The 12,611-nt window shown below is 43.1% G+C and overlaps 2 protein-coding genes across 2 annotated transcripts in view; one reads left to right on the plus strand and one right to left on the minus strand.

The window, feature by feature from the left end:
- Positions 1–12,611, minus strand: part of LOC110495778 (ATP-binding cassette sub-family C member 4) — an 88,272-nt gene that overhangs the window by 28,850 nt on the left and 46,811 nt on the right. The window lies entirely within an intron of this gene.
- The window catches only part of LOC110495776 (ATP-binding cassette sub-family C member 4), a 45,274-nt gene that overhangs the window by 18,211 nt on the left and 14,452 nt on the right, over positions 1–12,611 (plus strand). The window contains exons 8-16 of the mRNA XM_036952233.2: positions 4,567–4,816; positions 4,930–5,037; positions 6,683–6,772; positions 9,153–9,344; positions 9,469–9,563; positions 9,667–9,753; positions 11,736–11,832; positions 12,056–12,256; positions 12,394–12,531. Coding sequence (XP_036808128.2) covers positions 4,567–4,816; positions 4,930–5,037; positions 6,683–6,772; positions 9,153–9,344; positions 9,469–9,563; positions 9,667–9,753; positions 11,736–11,832; positions 12,056–12,256; positions 12,394–12,531 — 1,258 coding nt within the window. The remainder of the gene's footprint in view (positions 1–4,566; positions 4,817–4,929; positions 5,038–6,682; positions 6,773–9,152; positions 9,345–9,468; positions 9,564–9,666; positions 9,754–11,735; positions 11,833–12,055; positions 12,257–12,393; positions 12,532–12,611) is intronic.

The following is a 12,611-nucleotide window of genomic DNA, read 5'->3' on the forward strand; positions in this document are numbered from 1 at the left end:
TCACAAGGCCGCAGGGCCAGACGGATTACCAGGACGTGTACTCCGAGCATGCACTGACATTTTCAACCTGTCCCTGACAGTCTGTAATACCTCCATGTTTCAAGCAGACAACCATAGTCCCTGTGCCCAAGAACACTAAGGCTACCTGCCTAAATGACTATTGCCCCGTAGCACTCACATCTGTAGCCATGAAGTGCTGTGAAAGGCTGGTCATGGCTCACATCAACACTATTATCCCAGAAACCCTAGACCCACTCCAATTTGCATACCTCCCCAACATATCTACAGAGGATGCAATCTCTATTGCACTCCACACTGCCCTTTCCCACCTGGACAAAAGGAACACCTACATGAGAAAGATATTCATTGACTACAGCTCCGCGTTCAACACCATAATAGCCTCAAAGCTCATCACTAAGCTAAGGACCCTGGGACTAAATACCTCCCTCTGCAACTGGATCCTGAACTTCCTGGCGGCCGCCTCCAGGTGGCAAGGGTAGGTGACAACACATCTGCCACAATGATCCTCAACAAAGCACACCCTCAGGGGTGCGTACTCAGTCCCCTCCAGTACTCCCTGTTCACCCACAACTGCATGATGACTCCAATACCATCATTAAGTTTGCAGATGACACAACAGTGGTAGGCCTGATCACCGACAACGACGAGACAGCCTATAGCGAGGAGGTCAAAGACCTGGCCGGGTGGTGCCAGAATAACAACCTATCCCTCAACGTAACCAAGACTAAGGAGATTAATGTGGACTACAGGAAAAGATGGACCCAGTACGCCCCCATTCTCCTCGACCGGGCTGTAGTGGTGGAGGTTGAGAGTCCACATCACCAACAAACTGGAATGGTCCAAACACAACAAGACAGTCGTGAAGAGGGCACGACAAAGCCTATTCCCCCTCAGGAAACTAAAAAGATTTGGCATGGGTCCTGAGATCCTCAAAAGGTTCTACAGCAGCTGCAACATCGAGAGAGAGCTGGTTGCATCACTGCCTGGTACGGCAATTGCTCGGCTTCCGACCGCAAGGCACTACAGAGGGTAGTGCGTACGGTTCAGTACATCACTGCGGCTAAGCTGGTTGCCATCCAGGACCTCTACACCAGGTGGTGTCAGAGGAAGGCCCTAAAAATTGTCAAAGACCCCAGCCACCCCAGTCATAGACTGTTCTCTCTACTACCGCATGGCAAGCGGTATTGGAGTGCTAAGTCTAGGACAAAAAGACTTCTCAACAGTTTTTACTTCCAAGCCATAAGACTCCTGAACAGGTAATCAAATGGCTGCCCGGACTTTTTGCATTGTGTTCCCCCCCAACCCCTCTTTTACGCTGCTGCTACTCTTTGTTTATCAAATATGCACAGTCACTTTAACTATACATTCATGTACATATGTACATACTACCTCAATTGGCCCGACCAACCAGATGTCCCGCACATTGGCTAACTGGGCTATCTGCATTGTGTCCCGCCACCCGCCACCCACCACCCGCCAACCCCTCTTTACGCTACTGCTACTCTCTGTTCATAATATATGCATAGTCACTTTAACCATATCTACATTACATATTACCTCAATCAGCCTGACTAACCGCTGCCTGTATGTAGCCTCGCTACTGTATATAGCCTCACTACTGTTTTCACTGTCTTTTTACTGTTGTTTTTATTTCTTTACTTACCGTTCACCTAATACCTTTTTTGCACTATTGGTTAGAGCCTGTAAGTAAGCATTTTACTGTAAGGTCTACACCGGTTGTATTTGGCGCACGTGACAAATAAACTTTGATTTGATTTGAAACCACTACTAAAGGACACCAATAATAAGAAGAGACATGCTTGTGCCAAGAAACACGATCAATGGACATTTAGACCGATGGAAATTTGTCCTTTGGTCTGGAGTCCAAATTGGAGATTTTTGGTTCCAACCGTTCCAACTGTCTTAAAACTTCTTATGGCTGGGGGCAGTATTGAGTAGCTTGGATGAATAAGGTGCCCAGATAAACTGCCTGCTACTCAGTCCCAGTTGCTAATATATGCATATTATTAGTATATTTGGATAGAAAACACTCTGAAGCTTCTAAAACTGTTTGAATGATGTCTGTGAGTATGACAGAACTCATATGGCAGGCAAAAACCTGAGAAAAAATCCAACCAGGAAGTGGTTGGTCGTTTTTCAACTCATTCCCTATTGAAGATAGTGGGATATTGGTCATGTTGCACCTCCTAATGCTTCCACTAGATGTCAACAGTCTTTAGAACCTTGTTTGATGCTTCTATTGTGAAGTGGGGCTGAATGAGAGGGGATTGAGTCAGAGGTCTGCCAGAATGCCTTGAGCTCGTGACGCTCGTTCACGTGAGAGCGAGCTCTGTTCCATCGCAATTCTACAGACAAAGGAATTCTCCGGTTGGAACATTATTGAAGATTTATGTTAAAAACATCCTAAAGATTGATTCTATACATTGTTTGACATGTTTCTACGGACTGTAACGGAACTTTTTTTCCCCTTGTTTACAAAACGCACTAACAAAGGTAGCTATTTGGACATAAATTATGGACATAAATTATGGACATTATCGAACAAAACAAACAAAACAAACATTTATTGTGGAACTGGGATTCCTGGGAGTGCATGCTGATGAAGATCATCAATGGAAAGTGAATATTTATAATGTTATTTCTGACTTCTGTTGACTGCACAATATGGCGGATATCTTTTTGGCTTGTTTCGTCTCTGAGCGCCGTATTCAGATTATTGCATGGTTTGCTTTTTCCGTAAAGCTTTTTTGAAATCTGACACAGCGGTTTCATTAAGGAGAAGTGTATCTAAAGTTCCATGTATAACACTTGTATTTTCATCAACATTTATTATGAGTATTTCTGTAAACTGATGTGGCTCTCTGCAAAATCACTGGATGTTTTTGGAACTACTGAACATAACGCGCTAATGTATACTGAGATTTTTTGATATAAATATGAACTTTATCGAACAAAACATACATGTATTGTGTAACATGAAGTCCTATGAGTGTCATCTGATGAAGATCATCAAAGGTTAGGGATTAATTCTATCTCTATTTCAGATTTTTGTGACTCCTCTCTTTGGCTGGAAAAATGGCTGTGTTTTTCTGTGACTTGGCTCTGACCTAACATAATCGTTTGTGGTGCTTTTGCCGTAAAGCCTATTTGAAATCGGATATTGTGGTGGGATTAACAAGAAGTGTATCTTTAAAATGGTGTGAAATACTTCTATGTTTAAGGAATTTTAATTATGGGATTTCTGTTGTTTTGAATTTGGTGCCCTGCACTTTCACTGGCTGTTGTCATATAGATTCCGTTTGCGGGATCTCAACCCTAAGAAGTTTTTAATGAAAGCCTCCACTCCACTCTAGCTAGCTGGCTTGCTAAGTAACGTTTCATCATGCGTTGGGATTCATTGTTTACTTAGCTAGCTATCTAGCTACATTTCTTAACAAAAGACTCATCTTAGTGTGCCAGAGCGCAGAATAACTGATGCATTTTTGAACGCTCAACACCCATTGAATATGTCCAGTGTCAATAAACAATTGTTGCCAGCAGCACGGTTACCAATGCTCTAGATAACATGAAAAAAGCCTAACCAGCTCTGCTAGGGCGAGTAAAATGATCAGAGTGGGGTGTTCTTTCATTATGTGTCAGGAAGTAGCTAGAAAATGTTAGCCAGTTAGCTTGGGTGCTTGACTGTAGTTGTGAGGTCAGAGCTTTCGGAACAATCCTACTTATTGGCCAGAGCGTCCAGTGTGCGATAGGGCGAGTAATATTCAGTGAGCTGTTCTCTCTCTCTTTGATGTCTGGAAGTAGCTGGCAATTTAGTACAGAATGGTTGGATCAACCTTTAAAGAGATGGGTGGCGCTAAGGCTTAAGAGGGTGTGAACAATGCTGAATGGGTGTAGACAAAGAAGGGCTCTCCAATAGTAGTACCAAAACATTGAAAGACGGTTTTCTCAAGTGAGTTTACAAGTTGATCAACTTTCAAAGCAGAATTACTTTCCCATTGTTTCCTCAAATGCAGTGTATCATATACCATTTTGTAGCTCTGAGTCTACTTTTATCTAATGTAAAAAATAAAATAAAAAATGAATGTTGCTACATAAGACCGAATCCAAGTGTTGAGTCACAAATCTAAAATATATTTTGATTTGTTTAACACTTTTTTGGTTACCATATGATTCCATATGTGTTATTTCATCGTTTTGATGTCTTCACTATTATTCTACAATGTAGAAAATAGTAAAAATAAAGAAAAACCCTTGAATGAGTAGGTGTTCTAAAACTTTTGACCGGTACTGTATATACCTAAAGGGGTCCTAAAATTCAAAATCAAATAGCTAAATGATCCTTATGGTATGACCATCTTAAAACAATTCCATATGTTAACTTAGTAGAACCTCCCCCAACGACTTAGACTTTTATAGGTTAAAGGAAAGATTTATAAAGACTCCGCTGAATTTAACAGATGTGTAACAGAATGTTTTGTTTAATTGCGTTATTATTGAAAGACTTCACTTTCATTCTTCCCTCAGGAAAGAGATCTCCAAGATCATGTCTAGCTCCTTCCTGCGAGGCCTAAACATGGCCTCCTTCTTTGCGGCCAGTAAGATCATTGTTTTCATCACCTTCGGCGTCTACGTCCTCCTGGGGAACACCATCTCAGCCAGCCGGGTGTTTGTGGCAGTGTCTCTATATGGTGCCATCAAGCTCACGGTGACCCTCTTCTTCCCACTGGCCATCGAGAAGGTGTTCGAGGCCATCATCAGTATCCACAGGATCAAGGTACTCTATAGATCATCTGGCACAAAAAGGCTGCTGTGCCTCACCGAGGTGCAATGAGTTATTGTAGTTTAGTAAGGTTTATTAGGCTGAATCATCTCTCTGTTGACCCACAGAATTTCCTTCTGTTGGATGAGATTGAGAGACCCAACATGAGATTCACCTTGGAGGAAAAGAAAGACGCCTCTGTTGAGATCAAGGACTTAATTTGCTACTGGGACAAGGTGAATATTCTGGCAGGGTCAAATGTTTAATGTCCACATGTTTTATAAAATGTTTATTATTACATTTTTTTTGTATTTTACAATCTTTCTCCTCAATTTCGATCTCGCCTCATCGCTGCAACCCCCCAACGGGCTCGGGAGGTGAAGTTCGAGTCGTGCGTCCTCCGAAACATGACCCGCCTAACCGTACTTCTTAACACCCGCCCACTTAACCAGGAAGCCAACCACACCAATGTGTCGGAGGAAACACCATTCAACTGACGACCAGAGTCAGCCTGCAGGCACCCGGGCCCACCACAAGAGTTGCTAGAGTGAGATGAGCCAAGTAAATGGTAGAGTAGCCAGACGGAATTCACTCCTCAGTAAAAGGCACATGACAGCCCACTTGGAATTTGCCAAAAAGCACCTAAGACTCAGACCATGAGGAACAAGATTCTTTGGTCTGATGAAACCAAGATTGAACACTTTGGCATGAATGCCAAGCATCACATCTGGAGGAAACCTGGCACCATCCTTACGGTGAAGCATGGTGGTGGCAGCATCATAAAATGGGCATGGACTGGGAGACTAGTCAGGATCGAGGCAAATGTGAATAGAGCAAAGTACAGAGAGATCCTTGATGAAAACCTGCTCCAGAGCTCTCAGGACCTCAGACTGGGGCGAAGGTTCACCTTCCAACAGGACAATGACCCTAAGCACACAGCCAAGACAATGCAGGAATGGCTTCGGGACAAGTCTTTGAATGTCTTTGAGTGGCCCAGCCAGAGCCCGGACTTCAACCTGATTTGAACACCTCTGGAGAGACCTGAAAATAGCTCCCAACACTCCAACAGCAACACTCCCCATCCAACCTGACAAAGTTATTGAGGATCTGTAGAGAAGAATGTGAGAAGCTCCCTAAATTCAGGTGTGCCAAGCTTGTAGCCCAGGGGTGCAGCAGTCTAAGGCACTGCATCTCAGTGCAAGAGCTGTCACTACTGTCCCTGGTTCGAATCCAAGCTGTATCACTTCCGGCCGTGATTGGGAGTCCCATAGTGCGGCGCATAATTGGCCCAGCGTCGTCCGGGTTTGGCTGGGGTAGGCCGTCATTGTAAATAATAATTTGTAATATCAGTTTTTTTATTTTTAATAAACTTGCAAACATTTCCAAAAAACTGTTTTTGCTTTGTAGATTGATGAGGGGGAAAAAATGATTTAAACAATGTTAGAATAAGGCAGAAAACTGTTATGTTTTAATTCTCAGAGTAAAAACTCTTTTGACACTATTAAAGCTCAAACCAAGTTTATTCTTTCGAGTGTCAATACAGCTGCATTATACAAAGACATTCACACAAGCACTGACATTTAACCTGTTCTCCTATGCTGAATCTCCTCTTACACATCTGAACAAACATTGCATCTTTATTGCTAGGCAGGAAACTAAGTGATACAGGCCATAAACTGGCACCCCTCAGGTCTCTATTACAACTAATGACTAATAACATTTAAAGTTCAGAATTCCAATCCTATCAAAACTAACAAAATGTGGGGAAAAGTCAAGGGTTCTGATTACTTTCCGAAGGCACTGTACAAAACAAGAAGACACCTGTCCTGTGTGGTAACTTCATGTGTTGCTATGAAATGTCCCTCCCTTCTATCCTCACAGTGTCTGGATGCCCCGTCTCTCCAGAACCTGTCACTCACAGTGAAATCGGAGCAACTCGTTGTTGTTATTGGACCTGTGGGAGCTGGAAAGGTCAGAGGTCATGCATAGTTAGGACTGTTACTGTGACCATATTACCGCCACTCCGGCGGTCACGAGTCATGAAGGCAGTCAATATCCACGTTACCATTTAGTCACAGGAATTAGGCTTCTCAAAGCTCTGATGGTGATTAGTAGCCTACCAAACTTACTAACTGCCTGGTACTCAGCACTCTATTGTCCCTCTAATCACTCTGACATCAATGCAAATGTACCGAAAATGTAATCAAACACTTCATGAGAGCCCATGAGCTCAACATTTGTATAGGCTATGCAATTGCACATGAAAACCAAATGAACCACGGGAAAAGCGTCCTCCATTCGCTATTTAAGTGCATAGATGACATTCATTTGTTTCCCCTGCCTCTGTTTTGAGATAGGTGCACGATAATGGTCCATTTTAAATCAAAACAAAATTTCACACATACAGTACCAGTCAAAAGTTTGGACATACCTACTCATTCCAGGGTTTTTCTTTATTTTACATTGTAGAATAACAGTGTAGACATCAAAACTACGAAATAAAAGATATGGAATCATGTAGTAACCAAAAAAAGTGTTAAACAATTAAACACATTTGAGATTCTTCAAAGTAGCTACCCTTTGCCTTGATGATAGTTTTAGTATATGTAAAGCCAGTGTTAAACCAAGAATAGTCTGATGGGTGACAATATTACCCTATCACTTATATATTATCACTTTTTCTAATCATAGTTGCACACCTTATGTACACCGTATGTAGCCTTGCCCATAGGCCTATATGTTTTGATAAGGTTTGTATCACAACTAAAGTGGACAAATAAAATTACAATTAAACACATTCATTTGCTTTATAAGGGCTGTAGAGCCTAACTGATATACATAAGCATCGTGTAAGTTTGGGTAAGAATTTTCACCATAAAAATGCACCTTAATAATAAAAGCATTACTTTTGATAATGGTGTTTTCCCGGTAATGGAACATTCACGCTTATAGCCTACTGCCGTGTGCGCATTGCTGCGCACATAATGTGAAGAAATAGCCAAATAGTTAATCAACATTTTAAGCTAAATGTTCTGATCTGTTGCTTCAGCCTCATTGCATAAAACAGGTTTATTGATGCTGGTGGTTGTATTAATTTGGGATCTATCGCTTCCCACAACTGTCCCAGACTATGTTGGTAATATATCTTTCTCGCACAGAATATGTCACCTTTTGTACTATGGGGGATTGTAGACTGACATAGGCTAGTGCTTTTACTGTTCGTTAGGCCTACTCATCTTGTTGGCTGACGAAAAGTACATGTGGACAGTTCTTCCAATACCTTTTAATATGCACCTCGGAATTGGATAAGTACGCCCGCAGTTGCGTCACCGACGTGTCTGTCTTCACTTGTAGCCTGTGAGAAAGACCAGATCAGGTGATGGAGAGCCATGTGAGTGAAAGGTGCTTCTGAGAATACAGTAATCAGGAAGAAGGGAATTATAATTATTATATTCAGCCCAATGGCACTGTGTCCACTGGCTGCAAAAGGCATGGATTTTTTTAGGGGACATTACGGCCACACGGGATGTAAGGGAATGCCGCCGGGAAATTCGAGGCATTATCAAGTGCTTGTCAAGTTGTGAATGAGAGTGATGAAGTGTGTACAGCCTGTGTAAAAAAAACAAAGCAGAGCTCATGCCTTTCATGCAATGTTTTTCAAATCATCAGAGTCACATCATGCAGCCTTACAATGTATTCAAAATCAAAACATATAGTCCAACATTTGTAGAACAACTAAAGTTACATTAATAATTCTATATTAAGCATATAGGAGTACCTATCTTTGTTAACCACTCAACACGGAATAGCCGCATGTGCGCACTCCTTCAAATCGTTTGGAGAAAATATCCTTTCTATTTTATTCAGCTTTGTTCAATTGGATTCTTCATACTATAAAATAATGCAACAGAATTCTAATCCAATCTTGTCTGCTAAATGAACTAGTGTAGCCCACAGCCATATGGCATAACATAAGGATAACTCAGAGTATGCCATTCTGAAATAGACTACATTTCTTCATATCATGTTTCTTTAGACCTGTCTAAAATAAATATTGAATCTATTGTGAGGGTGTAGACTATATTACATGGATTTATTAGACTTTTTAAAATGTAGATGTTCTAAAGGTCTGCATCAGTGGCTTATACTGTAGGCTATGTGTTGAAGCCAGGAGATGCTAAATGTGTTTGCTAATTACCAGTCAATTACCGTGAGACCGGCAGTTATTTGCTTGACCATCACCGGCTGATTAAATTTTGTGACTGCCACGGCCTAATGCACAGTACATATAGTAAAATATGTAGTAAGCCATATCAGCCAGCTCACTTGTTTACCCTCCCATCTCCCACAGTCCTCCCTGCTCAGCGCTATCCTGGGGGAGCTGCCTCGTGACAAGGGGGTGTTGAGTGTCAAAGGTCAGCTGACCTACGCCTCCCAGCAGCCCTGGGTGTTCCCTGGAACCATCCGCAGCAACATCTTGTTTGGCAAAGACCTCCATCCTCAGAAGTATGAGAAGGTCCTGAGAGCCTGCGCCCTCAAGAGGGTAAGACACACTGAATGGAGCTCTCATGGTATTTATTCTTTTATTTATTATTGCAGTGGTTGTAATGGCTTTGTGTTCAATGACTGTTAACCCCTGTCGTCTCTGTTATCACTTCTGTGTTTAGGACATGGAGCTGCTGCCAGACGGGGACCTGACATTGATAGGGGACAGAGGAGCAACCCTCAGTGGGGGACAGAAAGCTAGAGTGAACCTGGCCCGGTAAGACCACAGCTCCACTTCATACCAGAGTAGAAATGAGTTGAGGTACATTCTATAGATGAATATCCTCCAGTCTCTATCTGAAAGCCTTGTTGTGTCTCAGGGCTGTGTACCAGGATGCTGATATCTACCTGCTGGACGACCCTCTAAGTGCTGTGGATGCTGAGGTCGGGAAACACCTGTTTGAACAGTGAGTGAACCACAGTTTCAGCTGAACAGGTTGTATTTTTTTAACCTTTATTTTACTGGACTTGTCCCATTGAGATAAATAATTACTTTACAAGAGACAAAATAACAGCTCAAAGTTTGACCCATTTACAACATAAAACAACCCACTACAGTTTAAAAATATACATTTACACATTGAGCAGCAAGATGATTTGGGGAGGTATGGTGCAACTATGAAATGATGACCTCTTCCTAAAACTCAGCAAAAAAAGAAGTGTCCCTTTGAGGACCCTGTGTTTCAAAAGAGAATTCTTAAAAATCGAAATAACTTCACAGATCTTCATTGTAAAGGGTTTAAACACTGTTTCCCATGCTTGTTCAGTGAACCATAAACAATTAATGAACATGCACCTGTGGAACGGTCGTTAAGACACTAACAGCTTACAGAAGGTAGGCAATTAAGGTCACAGTTATGACAAGTTAGGACACTAAAGAGGCCTTTCTACTGACTCTGAAAAACACCAAAAGAAAGATGCCCAGGGTCCCTGCTCATCTGCGTGAACGTGCCTTAGGCATGCTGCAAGGAGGCATGAGGACTGTAGATGTGGCCAGAGCAATAAATTGCAATGTCCGTACTGTGAGACGCCTAAGACAGTGCTACAGGGAGACAGGACAGACAGCTGATCGTCCTCGCAGTGGCAGACCATGTGTAACAACACCTGCACCTCAAACATCACACCTGCGGGACAGGTACAGGATGGAAACAACTGCCCGAGTTACACCAGGAATGCACAATCCCTCCATCAGTGCTCAGACTGTCCGCAATAGGCTGAGAGACGCTGGACTGAGGGCTTGTAGGCCTGTTGTAAGGCAGGTCCTCACCAGCAACAACATCGCCTATGGGCACAAATCCACCGTCGCTGGATCAAACAGGACTGGAAAACAGTGCTCTTCACTGACAAGTCGCAGTTTGTCTCACCAGGTGTGATTGTCGGATTTGCATTTATCGTTGAAGAAATGAGCGTTACACCGAGGCCTGTACTCTGGAGCGGGATCGATTTGGAGGTGGAGGGTCCGTCATTGTCTGGGGCGGTGTGGCACAGCATCATCGGACTGATCTTGTTGTCATTGCAGGCAATCTCAACGCTGTGCGTTACAGGGAAGACATTCTCCTCCCTCATGTGGTACCCTTCCTGCAGGCTCATCCTGACATAACCCTCCAGCATGACAATGCCACCAGCCATACTGCTCGTTCTTTGTGTGATTTCCTGCAAGACAGGAATGTCAGTGTTCTGCCATGGCCAGCGAAGAGCCTGGATCTCAATCCCATTGAGCACATCTGGGACCTGTTAGACCGGAGGGTGAGGGTTAGGGCCATTCCTCTCAGAAATGTCTGGGAACTTGCAGGTGCCTTGGTGGAAGAGTGTGTTAACATCTTACCACAAGAACTGGAATATCTGGTGCAGTCCATGAGGAGGAGATGCACTGCAGTACTTAATGAAGCTGGTGGCCTCACCAGATACTGACTGTTACTTTTGATTCTCCCTTTGTTCAAGGACACATTACTCCATTTCTGTTAGTCACATGTCTGTGTAACTTGTTCAGGTTATGTCTGTTGTTGAATCTTGTTATGTTCATACAAATATTTAAACATGTTATGTTTGCTGAAAATAAACGCAGTTGACAGTGAGGACGTTTCTTTTTTTGCTGAGTTTTTTTGGTCACATGATTCATTTTGCATATGGTTTTCTAGAAAGGGTGGCTCAACTTACCCCACTATCCTTTAGTACAACTGAACTACATTCTTCCCAGACTCAGATTAGGTCTACTTACTGGCTGCTTCTTTAGGGCAGGAATGTTTTTTTTGTATAGCATTTACAAGTAAAAGGATGTTGAGGGTCATGTGGATTCTCTGTAGTTAGAACAGGCCTTAGGCCTTCACGAGCAGGGTGAAACTGCTCTTAAATTGTCCGTATGTCTCTCTCCATGTGTCTGTGTGTCCAGGTGTATCTGTGGTATTCTGAAGAATAAGCCCCGCATCCTGGTCACCCACCAGTTGCAGTACCTCCAAGCAGCCAACCAGATCCTCGTTCTTAAGGAGGTGTGTTCCTGGCAGGGTTTAAAATTCTACACATGCTTTGTAACCTACATATGACCACAGGTGCATTTCTGCTTACCTTTAACTTTGTTGAGCACATAACACGTCTGCTGTCAATCTTTATGAAATGAATAGTTCACCCAAAGGCATATGCATTTACATATGAATACAGACTCCAGAAGTCGGGCAGGGCGTTGACGTGTGTATGTATGTGTGTGTGTGTCAGGGTCACGTGGTAGCGAGGGGGACATACTCCGAGCTGCAGCACTCTGGGGTTGACTTCACCTCCCTGCTGAAGAGGGATGAGGAGGAGGAGCCACAAACCAACAACAATCACTCAGTGGTCAAACACGCCTTTTCCCAGAACTCAATATCCTCCCACACCTCCTCCATGCACTCTGTTAAAGATGGAGCTGAACAGCTTCCGGTGGGTCCAAACCCCACTCACTTCCTTTCAAGCCCTTAGATACAGTCACTGGGAGGATTTTAATTCTGAAGTCTCCCTGATTGTTCATCCCTTAGTTAACATGGTATTATCTATTATCTGTCCATGTCTCTTCCCAGGAGGAGCTTGTCCAGGCAGTAGCAGAGGAGAGCCGATCGGAGGGCAACATCGGCGCCAGCCTATACTTCAAGTACTTAAACGCAGGAGCCAGCATCCTGGTTATGCTGGGCACAGTCCTCCTCAGTCTCGTCGCGGAGGTATTAACGCATCCAAAATGTCAGGCAGTGATGTCACCATTCTACCTCATAGCATCTACAGTAAATACAGCATTTTCACT

This window comes from Oncorhynchus mykiss, chromosome 18 (genome assembly GCF_057628025.1).
Source record: "Oncorhynchus mykiss isolate SJ-2025 chromosome 18, ASM5762802v1, whole genome shotgun sequence".
NCBI lineage: Eukaryota > Metazoa > Chordata > Actinopteri > Salmoniformes > Salmonidae > Oncorhynchus > Oncorhynchus mykiss.